General features: G+C 42.4%; 1 protein-coding gene across 1 annotated transcript; it reads right to left on the bottom strand.

Annotated features, from left to right (window-relative positions):
* Window positions 1–248: 248 nt before the first annotated feature.
* On the bottom strand, window positions 249–16,444 carry Cct7 (chaperonin containing TCP1 subunit 7). The gene is made up of 12 exons (XM_047522892.1): window positions 16,286–16,444; window positions 10,673–10,826; window positions 9,929–10,035; window positions 8,081–8,206; window positions 6,907–6,959; window positions 6,381–6,552; window positions 3,617–3,781; window positions 2,700–2,888; window positions 2,002–2,099; window positions 1,538–1,670; window positions 900–1,106; window positions 249–627 (listed from the first exon to the last, which is right to left on the bottom strand). Exons 1-12 carry the CDS (start codon window positions 16,289–16,291, stop codon window positions 412–414), a joined length of 1,626 nt encoding a protein of 541 aa, XP_047378848.1. The 5' UTR covers window positions 16,292–16,444; the 3' UTR covers window positions 249–411.
* Window positions 16,445–16,821: the final 377 nt, after the last annotated feature.

The following is a 16,821-nucleotide window of genomic DNA, read 5'->3' as shown; positions in this document are numbered from 1 at the left end:
AAACCCCTGAGAGCAGGGTCCAGGGTAGGGAGGGTGAAATAAGGTGTCAAGAAAAGGAAGTGACTCCGCACAATCTAGCCACTTCTGGAATCAAGAACACAACCACAGTAAAACTTCCAGATGGGGCCAGTCTAATGGAGCTCAACCAAGTTCAGCAGAGAATTCCCTTTTGTATCTCTGGGTATGTGTATGCACAGCTCAAATTCTGAGTTGTAATATAAGTAAAACTGCCCAAATAATTTACAAGGTTAATTCCAAGTCTGAAGTTTTATTTAAATAATCACTAGTGGAAACAGTGGGTCAATCACTACCACTTCCTTGTAACATCCGTTAACCCAGCCAGGGAAGGCAGTGCACTTGCAGCCAGCCTGCAGCCAGCCTGCCAGTCAATGTGTGATGGCTGGGTGCCTCTTACTGGAGGCGGCCTCGGCCCCGGCCAGCTGTTGGAGGAGCATCCACAGTGGAGCGGGGGTTCTTGATGGTCTCATCTACAGATACGATGAGGCATGCAGCTTCAGAGGCTGCTGTCAGGGCATTGATCCGCACCATAGCTGGCTCCCACACGAAGGCCTCAAAGTTGTCGGCAATGTCCTCGTTGTTGATGTCCACCCCATACCACATGCCCCCCTGAAAGAATAAGGAAAAGAGGGAGGCAATATGGCAATGATCCCAAATTTCTTGCACACAGCTCTAGGCTCTCTCCCAGGAAGCTGCTGTTTCCATGGCAGGCACATGTGGCTTCCCCTTTGCCTGCAGAGGAGGCAGTTACCCAGTCATACTAGGTTTAGTTCTAGTCCATCACTTGGGTCAAGTATGTGCACTTGAGTAATAAGCACAACACTCTCATGATCTAGCCCCATCCACCCAATCCCTGGACTCTGACAAGAGGAAGAACCCACCTGGGCATGCCGAGCCCGCAGCTTGTTGAGGATGTTTGTGGCATCAAAGCCAGCATTGTCACACAGCTGACGTGGGATAATCTCCAAGGCCTTGGCATATGCCCCAATCAACAGCTGCTGTTTTCCTGGAATAGTCCTCGAGTAATCCCGAAGGTACTTGGAGAGCTCCATCTCAATGGCGCCACCACCAGCCACCACTGAATCATTCTGTAGAAATCAGACCATCTCTCAATGAGAGCAGGCCCCAGTCTTAGCTCTAAGCTGGGTCACTTGGTAGGGCCTCTGGCCCAGAAAAGTGGTGCTTCATTCCTTACCCCAATCCAAACCCCAGAAGCCCGGACATGGTTCCTGTCCAATTTCAACCTAGTGAACCATCAAGAAAACTGTAGTTTGAGGGCAGTGACATAATCACTGGGATAGCTGACTACACCAATTCCATACTCTGCTAAGAAGAACTAGTCTTAGCCTTTAGGATGGCATGATCTATTTTTGAGACTAAGGCTGTTTATGATTTCTGGGACAAAAGAGGGCCCACCATGCCACAAGGAAAGGGATCACTGCACAAATCTAGAGTCTGATCATGTACGGAGATAAAGGATGCTGTGTAGACAGACAGGAGGCCATCATCAGTCCATTACCTTGATGGCCCTCCTGACAATCATGATGGCATCATGCAGGGACCGCTCTGTTTCCTCCATAAACTGCTCGGCGCCTCCACGGAGGATAAAGGTGCAAGTCTTGGCCTTGGGGCAGCCAGTGAAGAAATTATACCTATACCCAAGATGAAATCACACATGTAAACTATTTTCTGAGGTCATCTTGCCATATCTGTTCTCCCCACCAAGCCCTCTCAACACTTGGTAGCTGCTCTTCTGTTTTCATCAAGGCCACCCAATCCCAACCTTAAGGGGATTTTCTTGGGAAGGTCTGTACTAACCTCTGGGGAATCAAGATTATAGGATCAGATTTAAGACCCAACTAGCTCTTCTTGCCTCCCTTAATACTCTACCTGAGCTCTTCATGCCCCCAAAGTTAAGATCTCAAAAAAGGAACAACAGTACAAGCTGCACCCAGAAGATACCAAAAACCCAGACCCACTCACCTCTCGCCTCCAATTTGGGTCTCTTCAAACACCTGGCAGTAGCCCAGCACATCTGCTGACAAAGCATTCACACTGGTCTGGATAGAGCCTCCACAGGCCTGAAGAGCAAGGAGGGCAAGATCATCTAGCAGCAAAGGCTCCCAATGAGGCCGGTCAGCTCCCTGTCACCCAGTCTCCAAGATAGTTCCCATGCTAGGCTCTGCCAAGGTAGCCCAGAGCCCTGTGCTAGATAATCTACCCTTTCCCCTAACCTCCAGGCAACCCTTACCTGTCTCTAACAGTAGAAAACAAAACAGAACTAAAACACAAAAAGCAAGCGGGCCAAATTACGTATAGATGGGAACCCTTCACTTCAGGCTATATTCCCTCCTTCTGACTAGGGTTTTGAGTCCAGAAAATGAACTAGGGAGAATGCTAGTTGGAAAGGCATGTGAGATGCTCAAGGAAGGAAAAAAATCTGGCAGGAAGCCCACTCCCAAAGAGCCTGTCCAGTTAATCACAATGCTACCGCTAGTTCCTTCATGAACAATATTTACTTCCTGACCTGTTTTGTAGTTACTAGGCACATAAACGCTGGGAATGGAGCACTTCCTGGCAGAGTTAAAAAGACAGGGCCGACCAAATACAGTATAACAGGGGTAGAAGAAATCCCCTCGGGGCCGCGAAGGCCAAGAAGCAACCTGTGAACATTTGGTTACCATCATGGTCCTCTTCAGATCCTCTTCAGGTACACGGCCAGCACAGAACATGTCCCTATCAGCGAAGTACTGGGTGGCCACATCCCCAATGGGGAGTTTGGACAAGATGACTTTGGCTCCAGAACGATGGATTTTCTCTAACTTGTCATAGAGAATGTTCCATTCAGCATCAACAATTGCTTGATAATCCTGAAAAGACCCAGAAAATGATGAGTATACTTTGGCGTTTAGGGTAGGCTAAAATAAAGAATACTGATATATCTGGAAATTAACAGGGGTAATCAGAATAGCTACTCTTTAGTTCAAACAAATAAGGCCCCTTTAAGATAACAGGAACCACCTAATATTTTCAAAGACAAAAGCAGAAAATAACCCCAGGGCAGGGAGCTACACCATAGTTGGCACTGCCAAAGTGTGAAAAATAGTTCAGCCTAGGAAAGTCCTAAACTGCACTGAGGTGCTGCACCATGAACTTCCCAATGATAAGATCCCCTCCTCCTCACCAAAAGGCCACCCTGCACTGGGTGATACTTCTACCTCCAGAGGCAGCCTTGGTAACAGCAATGATAGGAGTTCAAGGGGAAGAGCGCCATTAAGGGGAACCAAAATATCAGGCAAGATATATAACTAGAGAGCCTCCATCAATGCCATCCCCAGGGCCAGAGCATATTTCATATTTCATATTTCATATTTCTTCTGAATCCAAATTATGCCTGGATGAGGTCGCTTAGGAAGGGAGCATAGAGTGAGAAAAGCAGTGTGTCTGATATTCAAATATGAATTTGGGGGTGGGTGAGGGAGGAAAAGGGGCACTCAAAAAGCCCGAGAAGCAGTGCTAGACCTGAGACAGTAAAGACCTGAGGCCCTGGCCCAGAAAGTTGCCCATTCCTACACCACCTCCAACTGGTAAGGCCTACCTCCACCGTGTGGACTCTGATTTCAGCATTGTCTTTCTCAGCTTTCAGCTCAAGCTCAACATTTAAAAGGGCAATCGCGGGGTCATGGTACTTTTTGGGTTGCATTTCAAAGCCAGCATAAGAGAAAGTCTTCTTGAATGCAACACCAGCCACCAGCTGAGACTCCTAGTTAGAGACAGGCAGTTAGTTCAATGGTTTGGTACCAGCATGAAATAAAAAATCAAGTGACTCAGGAGACTGGAACAGGAGGATGGAAAGTTCAAACCCAGTCTCAGCAACTTAGCAAGACCCTGTTTCTAAATAAAAAATAAAAAGGGTTAGGGATGTGGCTTGTGGTTAAGCACCCCTGGGTTCAATTCCCAGTTCTCAAATAAATAAATAAATAAATAAAATATCAAGTTAGTACTTTGCTGGGCTAGTGTTTGTCCATTCTGGTGAATCTGAAAGAGTTAACCACTTATTTATTTCACTGCCTTCCAATCATCACAAAATTTGGAACAAACCCATTTTTCCAAAAAAGTAACAAAACGTATTTTAGTTGTCCCTTTTGTATGAGGGAAATCACTCAGTTTGCAGAGACAAAGTTTTTGGACTGTCCTCTAACACACCTGCCAATGGATAACACTATATTCACATACAGTGTCAGGAAGGAGCCAGAGTTATGTTAGGGCAGAAGCTAAGCAAGGCTGCATCCTTCTACCCCCAAATCCCCACTCACTGTGCACATGCACGTACGTACACACACACACACATACAAATACCACAGCATGTATGCTATAGTCTAGATCTTCCTCTTTCTAGAAGACAAAGACAAAAGATCATAAAAATCAATTGTCCCCAATTCCTACATCATTCAAATCCACAGACTCCTAAAGAAAGTGATACCTAAACTGAATCATGAGGGATGAGCAGAAATTACTCAAACAGAAAAAAGAAAAGAGTTTTCACAAGAGGGGACAGTGTTGTGGAACCAGGTAATGAAAAGCCCTTTGAACTGCTGGAATGTAAAATAGAGGACAGGTTCCAGCCAGAGGTAGGGCGAGAAGCGGGAGGTGGGCAAGGGCCAATTCAGGAGGACCTTACAAGCCCCACAAAAGCCTAGCTCTTAGGCTACAGGTAATGTGGACCAGAAGGCTTTACACAAGTAGTAAACCAGGGGAACTCCATTCTGTAACATGAAGAATGGATTTAGGGGATGCTAGACTGGAGAAGGGTGACAATGGTCCTGAGAATAAAAGTGACAGATAAAAGACGTAATTAGTAAATTAGTAAGTAAAATAGTGACTGATATGTAGTGGGAAGTCAGAAATGTTTTAAGGATGCCCCTAGATTTCTAGTTTGAGTGACAGAATAAACCATCTACGACAAGAAATATACAAAATACTACTGGTTTAGAGGACCAGACAATGAGTTAATTAATAGATATAGAAACATGGGGCTCAGGGGTGAAATGAGGACTAAAGATGTAAATCAAAGGTTCTCTATTAACCCTGAGTAAACAAACAATCACTACCTGAATTCTAAGTTACGTTTTATGTTTAAGAGTTTTACATGGCCAGGCCCAGTGGTACTTGTCTGTAATCCCAGCAGCTTGGGAGGCTGAGGCAGAGGATCTCAAGTTCAAAGCCAGCCTAAGCAACTTAGCAAAACTCTGTCTCAAAAAATAAAAAGAGCTGTGGATGTGGCTCAGTGGTTAAGCATCCATGGGTTCAACTGTATTAAAAAAAAAAAAAAAAAAAAGTCATACTAATAGAGTTGGCATCAGCCACATTTAAATTTAAATTAAATTAAGTTTAAATTAAATTAAAACAAATTTAAATTTAAATTAAAACAAGTTAGCAGGCTGGAGTTATGGTAGAGCATTTGCTTGGCATGTGTGAGGCCCTGGTTTCAATTATTAGCACTGCATATAAATAAGTAAATAAAATAAAGGATCAACTGACAACAAAAAAACAAACTAGATTTAAAATTCATCTTGCTAGGCATGGCGCACACCTGTAATCCCTGCAACTTGGGAGGCTGAGGCAGGAGGATCACAAGTTCTAGGCTAGCCTCAGCAACTCAACAAGATTCTGTTGCAAAATAAAAAATAAAAAAGGGTGGGAATGTAGCTCAGTGGTGGAGTACCCCTGGGTTCAATCCCAAGTACCCTACCACACACACAAAAGCAATTTACAGTTCACTATTATAAGCAATCAAATATTTGTGTTTAAAAAAACAGTACTTACAAATGTGCTTAAATTTACACATGTAAATCCAGGACACACATGGACACACACAAACACACAAAACTGGTAATAGTGGCTGTATATGGGGCAGGAGTGATGTATAGGACATGCACTATCTTAGGCCCTTTATACAGTTTGAATTATATATTGTCTATCCAAGATAAATGAATAAAAGGGAGAGCCTGACCGTATCATTTGAGTGAAAAATGTAAAGTATCTCTCAGATTTATTAATTAATTCAGATAATATCTGAATTAGTCCTACCATACCCCCAATGATCTGGAGAACCAAGATTCTGAAGATTTCAACTACTCCAATTTTCTATTTTGCTGACAAACAAATGTGCAGAGGTTATAAAATGTATTATCTACAGACATAGCCTATAGTGGCAGTATGGGACGTATAGTCCAAGTCTGACTTCTGATCAATAAGTGTTCTCTCTTCCTCTGTTATGATTGCACCCTCCTCCCACGTGAAGCTGTCAGAAGAGCCAATGTGAAAGCAGGAGCCGTCTACAGTGGTAACAGCAGGCTTACCTCTAGGGCTCCACCCTGTACCTTCTTGATTCCAATCATTTTAAGCTGCAGCAAATCATCCAGCATCATCACAGCATCAACCACCATCTTAGCAAAGAAGGCTTTCTGCTGGGAGATCAACTTGGAGCTCAGAGCTGTCATGGCACACTTTTCTAGCAGCTTCCTCTGCTCCCTGAGACACAAAGGCAGAATCTGTATCAGGTCTTGAAAACCAAATCCTTCTTACCTGACTCTACTGTGATGTGGACGTAGTATCCAGTCTCTAGTCTCAGCCCTCTTCCATTTCACCTTTTGTATCATTAGGACAGATCATCAGTGACAGATGGTGGTTGTAGTCAAACACCTCCCATGTGAAAACTTAAACTACAATCTATAGCTTCTTTTGTGCCGTGCTGACTGGGGCACAGCCAAGGTTCTAACAAGAGCCAAAGTGCTTCAGGCCCATAAAGGGATTTGCTAAGTGCTTCTCTGGATCCACTGTGGCCACAGGAAGCCAAGGTTCTGACAAAGTGCACTACAAACTCACCCTTTATCTTGCTTCTTCACGGTCACAGCAATCTCTTTGATCTTGTTAACTGCCTGCCAAGAACAGAAGTTGAGTGACAGTCTCATGTTTTAGACAAACTGGTAAAGTGGACAATCTCTCTTGTTAATGCCGTTTGTTTACTTCAAATCTTAAGCATTACTATTCTATAGCTACAGCTGAAACAACATTCCTAGGTCCTATAGCTGCCTATGAATATGTAAAACTATAGTTTAGAAAACTCTGAAAGTTAGAAATGTAGAGTAAGTATATAGTTCTCAAGAATCATAAAGAATCGTTGGCATACTCCCAGGACTCAGCTCTGGATCAGGTAATGCATTTAAAACAAGTAAGTGAAGGTCTAGGGATGTAGCTCAGTGGTAGAGCACTTGCCTAGCATGTGCAAGGTCCTGGGTTCAATCATCAGTACCACAAAATGACAACAAAAAGCCACAACTGAGTGAAAACAAGTCATGACATTAAGTTTGGCCAAAACCTATGGCTTACTAAAAACACCTCTGATTTCTAGCACTTTATTAGTTACATAAAAATTATAATTTGTAGCCTGGGTAGCCCTAAGCAACCTAGTGAAACCCTGTCTCATAATAAAAATAAAAAAGGGCTTGGGATATGGCTCAGTGGTTAAGCAACCCTGAGTTCAATCTCTGGTATCCTCCTCAAAATACAATGTGTATACACAGGTGTGTATATGTACTTTATCTTTCCCAAAGCAATCCTCATATATAATCTCATTTTAATGTCACCACCAAACTTTCTCATCAGCAAAGGGAGAAAGAAAAGCCTAGCAAGATTACGTGACTTGTTCTGGGTCACAAAATAAAGGTTAGAGGGGGAAAAATCGGTCTCAAAATGAGCTAGAAGTACTTGATAGAAATAAAGCTGGGGATGTAGTTCAGTGGTACAACTACTCAACTCATCACAGTGAGACAAAAAAAGTCACTAAGAGCCTATCTCCATATGATAATCTAGTAGGCTAATTCCAACCTGAGGTCTAATCAATTTCATCAAAAAGCTAATGAATAAAATTTAAGTTACTAAAAAGAAGTCAGGAAATTCCCAAATAACCCTGTTCTTGAGGTTACCCAGTTAAATTATTATCCTAAGAGGAATGTGAAGAAGCCCAAGTACAAGGCCAGGTGAACCAGTGCTCCCGTACCAACTGGGTGGCTGTGCGGAAAGCTCGGATGATGATCTGTGGGTGCAAACCTTCCTCCACATATGGTTTAACCTGCTTCAGAAACTCTGCAGCCAACAGGGTCACTGAAGTGGTGCCATCACCAACCTGGGAATAAAAAAAACAGGAAACACATTCTCTGATGTTCAGGAAGCATCTTGAAGCTCCATTTTTAGGCAATCTACCCATTCAAACTGGACATTATTTAAATGGGTGTCAAGTTTTTTTCTGGAAACACAGGTTTTTGCAATAAGATGAACATGCCAATAGTCAGGTATCCATCTAATCCCCAGACAGCCCCATTCTCCAAAGAGGGTTGATTTAGACAATCAAATTTTCTCAGTGGGGCTGGGACTGTGGCTCAGAGGTGGAGTGCTTGCTTAGCACATGTGAGGTACTGGATTCGATACTCAGCACCACATAAAAATAAATGAAATAAAGGTATTGTGTCCATCTACAACTAAATAAATCATATAAAATTTTTTCTCAGCATATGAAATCACATATATGAATCAACTGAGAACATATTTATTATAGGTAAAGCACTATGATAGTTCTTTTTTGGACAGAAAGGTATAATTTCCTTATTGCCAATAACACATCAAATCCAATATTCCTCTTTAACTTTAAGCTCTACTGTTTTATAAGCTACTGGGTCCTAACAAACTTTTACTGTAACTTCAGGACTTATCTATATGTATTCCACAGTATTCTAAAATGTAAACCTTTCAATATTTATATCATTAAAACTTTAGGATTAGAACTGATTTCAGAAAAGATGGGATAACGCTACCATTAAATTGTATACTTTAAAATAGTTAAAAGGATAAATTTTGTTATAGTTTAGTATCATTAAAAAAAGGCACACCAGAAACCTTAAGAGTTTCCAGTCCCATTTTATAAGGTGATTAAAAGATTAAAAGTCAAATTACTTACTTAGCAATTCACATGACAACAGTATATGTGCTTGTTCCTAAGAGCTTGGAATTAGTTGTTAGGACTTAGACCTAAAGATCATTGCCATTGACAATGTGTTAATGAATATGAAAAGCTACATGCAATAGAATAGTATAAATTCTTTTTTTGTGTGTATGTGGTGGGGGTGGTTTACCAGGGATTGAACACAGAGGCGCTTAACCACTGAGCCACATCTCCAGCTCTTTTTTTAATGTTTTATTTAGAAACAAAGTCTTACTGAATTGCTTAGGGCCTCCCTAAATTGCTGAGGCTGGCTTTCAACTCTCAATCCTCCTGCCTCAGCCTCCTGAGCTGCTGGGATTACAGGTGTGCACCACTGTACCTGGCTAGAAGTGCATAAATTCTTTTTTAAAAAATATTATTGGGGCTGGGGGGATAGCTCAGTTGGTAGAGAGCTTGCCTTGTAAGCACTAAGGCCCTGGGTTCGATCCCCAGCACCAAAAAAAAAAAAAAAAAAAAAAAAAAAAAATATATATATATATATATTATCAATATTTATTAGATGTAATTTAAAATATAGGTACACAAATATTTATCTCACTACAATAAGAAATTAAACAGTATATATTTATTTTTAAAATTATTATGTAAGCATGTACTACTTACATAATTTTAGACATAAAATTTTAAAATTATAAGAGAGAAGGGCTGGGGTTGTAGCTCAATGGTAGCGCACTTGCCTCACAATGTGAGCAACTAGGTTAAATTTTTAGCACCGCATATAAATAAATAAATTAAGTAAAATCCATTGACAACTAAAAATATTTTTTAAAAAATTGTAATAGAGAAGAGTAAGGTAGCAAGCAGGTATGAGTTTCAACCTCCACTTAAATACATGACTAATTTTCCTACCTCAGCATCTTGAGACTTGGCAATGTCCACTAAAGTCTTTGCTGCAGGATGGACAACATCAAGCAGTTTCAGAATAGTGGCCCCATCATTAGAAATAGTTGCTTTGCCTTAAGAAAAACAAACACAAAAATTTAAAGTCCCTTTCCTAAATTCTGTCTTCTATGTGGACCTGAGGTCCATGGACATTTTTCCTTGGGATGGGGAAGAGGGGATCACAGTAGTAATTAAAGGGAAAGATATCAATCTGATCTTTTTATGTCATTAGCTCTGTGCATAAACTTTTATAGACCACTGGCTCCTGATTTTCTTTCAACAGCAATTAGTACAGTTCAATTTGATGTAGAAAAATATTTTAAATGACAAGAGTAACTACTTAAGATACTCCACACAGATATCCTAGCATTTCACATGTCAATTATTACACTAAAACATAAAGAGAATTTTCTCCTTTTCTTGACATGATATAATGGGAGTGATCATAGAGAACTCCAACTGGTTTTATTTCAGGTTTCTAGGTCATATCTTCCTACAAGGCAATGGGCTTCTGAGATCAGGTTCTCCCATATATTTCTACAAGGGTTTAGAATTCAGGACAATGTATGAAATGGAACCACTTTTACCTGAGCAATCCTTATAGAGATCTTATAAATAGTGGGATTTGGGTGCCAACCCATACTGGTCCAAAATACCACCTAAGCACCCCCTCTCCTGCAAAATAGGCCTTGAATAACCCTGTAAACTTACCTCGGCCATCTACAATAAGTTTGTCCATGCCACGAGGACCCAGGGTGGTTCTTACAGCCTCAGCAATCACCTGGCAGGCACTGATATTGCTCACAAGCTGAGGGATGCCTTGGGAGCTATCAGTACCTTCCTTCAACAGGATAACTGGTGTGGGCTAGGGAAAAAAAAAAATAATTACCTGCTTTTAATAATCATATATTATGAGACTTAAGAGGGAAAGGGATAGAAAAAATATTCCCAGCTCCTCCATAACAGAAGTATCTGGAGGCCTTTCTAAACCACATTCCCCAATCACCAACCTCTGGAGGCACTGCCAGGTGTGTAAGGCAGAAAAATGGTTTGAGGAGCACTGATCACTTGTTCAAAGTGCCCAGCTGCATGAGCATGGCCTTTTCAACTTCTCACTTTATTTTTCCTGTGCTAAGGATTAGGTCACAGAACAAGAGGAAGAGGAAGATGCAGGCCCTGCTCAGGATTTAATCCCAAGCAAAACATCCACTTGTCTGTTACAGCTCAACAGAGAAACAGATACGGCACTGGTACAGTATGCAAGGTACAGACAGCTTGAGGTGTATCCTAGAGAGGCACACTACTTTACCAGCTAAGTGAATGTAGGAAGACAGAAAATAGCACCTTTGTCTTGCCTCACAAAATGACAACACATCTAATTCACACAGTAATGTTTCCATCTCTCATGCTGGCTCCATGAAGTTTCCATGTGACCAATTTCCAAGCAGATGCCCCTATCATACTGGCTGTCAAAAGGGTCATTTAAAGGGCTGGGGAGATAGCTCAGTTGGTAGAGTGCTTGCCTTGCAAGCATAAGGCCCTGGGTTTGATCCCCAGCACCGCAAAAATAATAAAATAAAATATAAAATATAATATAAAATAAAAAAATAAATAAAAACTTAAAGTACAATGCAAGTAGTGATATAAAAGGGTCACTTAAGGGCTTCGTCTGAGGACCTGCTTCAGAAACTCTGGGAAAACAGGGAGCGTGGTCCTCCCCCAACCCCTAACAGACCCACTAGTACTGGGGATTGAACCTAAGGGATCTCTACCTTTGAGCTATACCCCCAGCTCTTTATTATTTTATTTTGAGACAGGGTCTGGCAAGTTACTGAGACTGGCCTTAAACTCGTGATCCTTCCGCCATAGTCTTTTGAATTGCTAGAATTATAGGTGTGCACCACAATGCCTGGCATACTGCTTTCTTTTTAAACTTTTATTAGTTCTTTTTAGTTATACATGACAGTAGAATCCATTTTGATAAAATTATACAAGCATAGGCTATATCTTATCATACTGCTTTTTCTTAAAGGGCCTACTTAGATCTTTTCTCCAATGACCAGTAGCGAAGACAGTGGCTGGCAAACCAGAGTTTGCATCCAAGCCCGAGCCTTTAGAGATAATTGTGAATCAGATTTAGCATTCTGGGTGTTTGACCAATTTTGCAGATGAAACAAAGCAGAAAGGGGAAACATTATTTCAACACTCTTTACACATGTTAACAGGCTATGATTTAAATTTCTTTCTTTTCTTTCTCCCCTGTAGTACTGAGTATTGAACCCAGGGTGCTCTACCACTGACCTACACCCCCAGCCAGCCCTCTTTATTTTAAGATAACATCTCATTAGGTTGCTGAGATTAGATTCAAACATGCAATCTCCTGCCTCAGCCTCCCAAGTCTTAAATTTATTTTTTACTGTAATATGCAATAAAATGTTTGCAAGCCATTGCCCTTGTCCACCCCTAGAGTTACCTCAGGTACTGAGCAAGGGAAGGAACAGGCTGCCTCAGCCTTACAATAAGGAGTAAAGAATTGGCATTCCAGAAACAGTCTAGCAATTCATGAGTCTCATTCCATATTAACTAGGCAATTCCTTAAAATGCTCAACTTCTTTGGCTCAAAAGGGAAGAACAATAGGAAGATTGGAATAAAGTTGAAGAGGTAGGCAGGAAGCAGATCCCACACACACTTAAGACAGCCTGGGGAAAGAAGTTTAGATGTTATTCCTACAGAGAAGGCAAGCCCTGGAAAAGCTTTTAGAAGTGGAATGGTGTCCACAAAGCAGGGACAGGCCATAATCCCAGTGATTCTTATCTCATAATAAAAAGGGTTCAAATGTAATATAGTGCTAAGTGCCCCAGATTCAATCCCCAGTACCACAAAAACAAAAACCACCAGAGAAAGCAGGTAAGAGGCAAGATATAATATGTAAAGGCATAAAAGGGATGGAAAGATGTCTAACAGTCTCTAAGGAATAAGAATGGGAGTAATTTGGAGCTGGGGTTGTAGCTCAGTGGTAGAACACTTGTCTCACACTTGTGAGACACTGGGTTTCTCAGCATTACATTAAACAAAAATAAAGGTATTGTGTTCATCTACAAACTAAACAAATATTTAAAAAGAAAGGAAGTAATTTAATAATCATCCGTTAAAAATTTTAAAAGAATATTTGCCAAATACACGTACATCACAGGTGTGTATGCACATGCAGGATACAGCTCAGGAGCTGGTACACGCTAGGCAATGCTCTTCCACTAAACAATACCCTTAGTCTTCCCTTTAAAAAAAAATGCTTGTCAGAAAACCCCCTATATTTGGGATTTGGCATGAGGATATAAAGGAAAATTCCTTCCTTTTCCTGGAGTACCCTAGGTCTGGTAGCAAGAAATGGCTTCTCTATACTCCTAGCTCTTCAGCAGGCCTTGTCCCTGGCACCTTCAGAAATGGGCAGCTGTGTCTTCTGAAAGGCACAAACTTCTCCCAGTTCTGCTAAATCATTCCTTAGGAAGGCCTCAAACTTTCTCTGGTCCACCTCTGCCCTGGACTCTTCTGCTTTAAAGTAAAACCAACTTGAGTCAAATCCATTTTACCTTCAATGGATTCTTTCTCTCTTTGACAAGCTACCTTATTCAGTGCTTTTGTAGATGTTTTCTCAACTCCATGTTCAACTTGTATCCTTATCTACAAGAGCCATCCTACCATTTCCTACCAGAACCACTTTCCTACCACCAGGTCATTAATTTCTCAGAGTCTCAATTTTTCCATGAGTTTTCTCTAGAGCAGTAAATGGGACACTAGGAAGAGGTCAATCTCCTTTCTCTTCATTTCCCCTGCTCACAACTTCTATATCACCATACATCTTAAATTAAGTATGAGTTTCCCAAAGGTAAGGAACAAAGTATCCTCACCTTGCAGGGCCAAGATCTGGACACACATGAAATAACATTCAGCAGCTTCTCATGCTGAAATTTCAACTGTTACTTGCAAGTTCTTGATATAAGTCATGAAATAACAAGACAGCACTGGCTTAACGTTTTTTTTTTGGAAATAAACTGGCACTAAAAATTTACTGAGAATTTGTAAGTACAAGCAAGGAGGATCAGAAAGCAGCTGACCACAGATTCCAAGTACCTATGCTTTTTAGGTCATACAGAAATGGTAGGCTGAGGAGGAGAGAGATCCTACAAGGAGTGAAGGGTGGCAGAGCTGGAGTGAGCCAAGCCAGGCCAAGCAGAATGGGTCCTCTTCTATCAGTTCCCCAGCAGCAGGCACTGCTATGGAGAGCCTAGCTTCTGTTCCTAAGTTACTTTCAATGCCACTCATTTTTCTTCCTCCAGTAGTCTGAGAAGGGAATCATGAAAGGCTTAGGAATTTCAGTTTAATGATCTGCCTCTTAACCCTCTTTAAAACGTGTATTAAACATTAAGCTTGATGTTCTAGAAAAACAAGACCATGTGTGTATACACCAAGGCACACAGAGCTCAACACCCCAAAGGCAGGGTCATACCCTCTGTTCAAACTATATCAAAGTCACAGAACTGAGGTTTCAGGAGCTGAGCTTGGTGGCACACACCTTAATGCCAGCTACTCAGGAGGCTAAAGCAGAAGGACCTTAAGTTGGAGGTGGGCCTGGGCAACTCAGTAAGATACTGTCTCAAAATAACAAAGGGGGAGGGGGTGAAGGTTACAGTTCAGTGGTAAAGCCCCTGGGTTCAATGGGGGAGGGGGGACCAAGGTTTCAGGGGAATCTTTTACCTCTCTTTCCATCACAGGCATCTAGAATATCAGAGACCAATTTATGCCAGCATAGAGGACTCCTGGTGGTGGAAGTTTCACATTCCAAAAGGAGAAGAGACATCCAAGAGGGAAACAGTCAATCTGACACAGCAGGAAGAATCAATTCAGGTAAAACTCAAAGTGGTGATCTGGGGCCCTTTGGTGAAGGGTTTTATCACAGGACAGAAGAACTGTGGTTCTGATCCCCAATTCTTTAAAAGTCAACCAAAGCTCTTACATAGCTTTGGCAGCAGGAAGTATTACAGGGAGGAAAGGAATCAAGCAACTGCCTAGTTAACATTTGCTGAGTGTTTACTACATGCTAGGCGCTTTACATGTATTATTTCATTTAGTCCTATGCACCAATACTTTATTGCTATTCCCTCTAAGAGATTAAACGCCAGAAATTAAATATGCTCAAAGTCACACAGCTAACACAGCTAAGTTATACACACAGTACTTTGGTGTAGTTCCAGAGCTCTTATTCTCAAATGTTGCACTAGGTTGTGCTCTCTACAGAGAGCAAGACAACTTCAAGAACAGGTAATGAAAAATTTTTTTTTAATCAACAAAGAGAATAGTAATGATGAAGATTGAAAAATGAACAAACCGAGGAAGAGCACAGGGTTTTTCTATCTAACACCTCCTCAGAAACTAAGTTATCCCTTCTCAAAAGCAACCCAGGTGACACCACGAAGACTTGAGACACAAGGAAGGTATCTGAAAGTGAGAGGGAGAAAAGGGAAACCTTTGTGAGACTCTAACATTCACAGGACGGTAAGGTGCACACACCCCCACTTCTAAGAAACCGAAACCCTGAGTTTGGTAGCCAACTAGAAAATCTCATCTAATGTCACCGGAAACCGAGTGCAGGTCGTCCAACTGTGTCCCCCACCTCTGCCTTGCCCATATTCCCGGCTGAAAGGCTGCATCCCCCTAACCCTCTGGGCCTGGTACATTCAGTAGACACTAAATTCGGTAGGCATTTATATATGCCAATTTAGTGAATGCGCGAGGAAGTGAATGAATTCAAATACGAGAAGAGTAATGTGTTTTCATACATGCAGCAGCGGAAGAGCTGCGGGACACTGGGCACAGCCCAACAAAAGGTTCCCAAAGCTGCCTCTGTCCGTTCTGAAAGCACACTGCTTCACACATCCAGCAATTTCCCGACGCAGCCCGGGCTTTCACGCTTGGGTGCGGACCGCGTATGCACTCTCGACCCGAACTCGTTTCACACAGGTCCCGATTGTGCAGGGCCTCGAAAAGGGGTTCCCAAAGTGGCTTCGTGATCCCGAAGCACCCTGGGATCTGTAGTCCCCGACCCTACCACAACCCTGAGCCCCACAGAGCGCACGCCAACCGCTTCTGCTCCATGCCCGAGTCGACTCAGGCCGCGGCAAGCCGAGGTGGCCCACAGGCAGGGAGTCGAGACGAGGTCCGAGGCAGGAGTCTGGAAAAGGTCCTACAAGGCTGCCCCAGTTGGGCGGCGACAGCCACTGACCAGATGGCAGCCGATGGCGATGGATGCGCGAGACGCCACTCACCATCATTTTGGAAGCTTGTTCAGTAACCCGCCAGCACTCTGTTCTCCCGGTTGGGGCCGCCCAGCAAGCCCACAATGCCTCGCGCCGGAGAAATCCCCAGAAGCTTAGGCAAGCCGTTGAGCCGAGAGAGGAAGGGGATGGGCCACTTCCGCCACTCTATGGTTCGCTACCACCGAGTCGGCGTGGCTAGAAGTTCCAAAGATCGAGCCTCTGGGTCGCTCTAGTTGGAGGCGCTATTTATTGAATATGCTTCTTTTAGAGCATGAAGGATCCTTCCTTGATCGAACCGTGTCATCCACTAACATTCCCCTCCGTTCCCGGACTCCAGACCAAGGAATGAAATAAATGCAAACATTTATTGAAGGCCGATCTCTTAGGGAAGAGATCACGTGAGTTGATCTCGTTTCACCCTCAGAACCGTATCGCGTTGATACTATTATTGTGCCCACTTTACAGTTGAGGAGAGGTCGAGAAAAGTGTCCACAGTCACAAATGCACAGCAGGTGGGAGCGAAGCGGGCATAAGAAACTGGCCTC

This window comes from Sciurus carolinensis, chromosome 13 (genome assembly GCF_902686445.1).
Source record: "Sciurus carolinensis chromosome 13, mSciCar1.2, whole genome shotgun sequence".
Classification (NCBI taxonomy): domain Eukaryota; kingdom Metazoa; phylum Chordata; class Mammalia; order Rodentia; family Sciuridae; genus Sciurus; species Sciurus carolinensis.
Note: the sequence above shows the minus strand (reverse complement) of the source record. Positions and strands in the feature narration are given on the sequence as shown.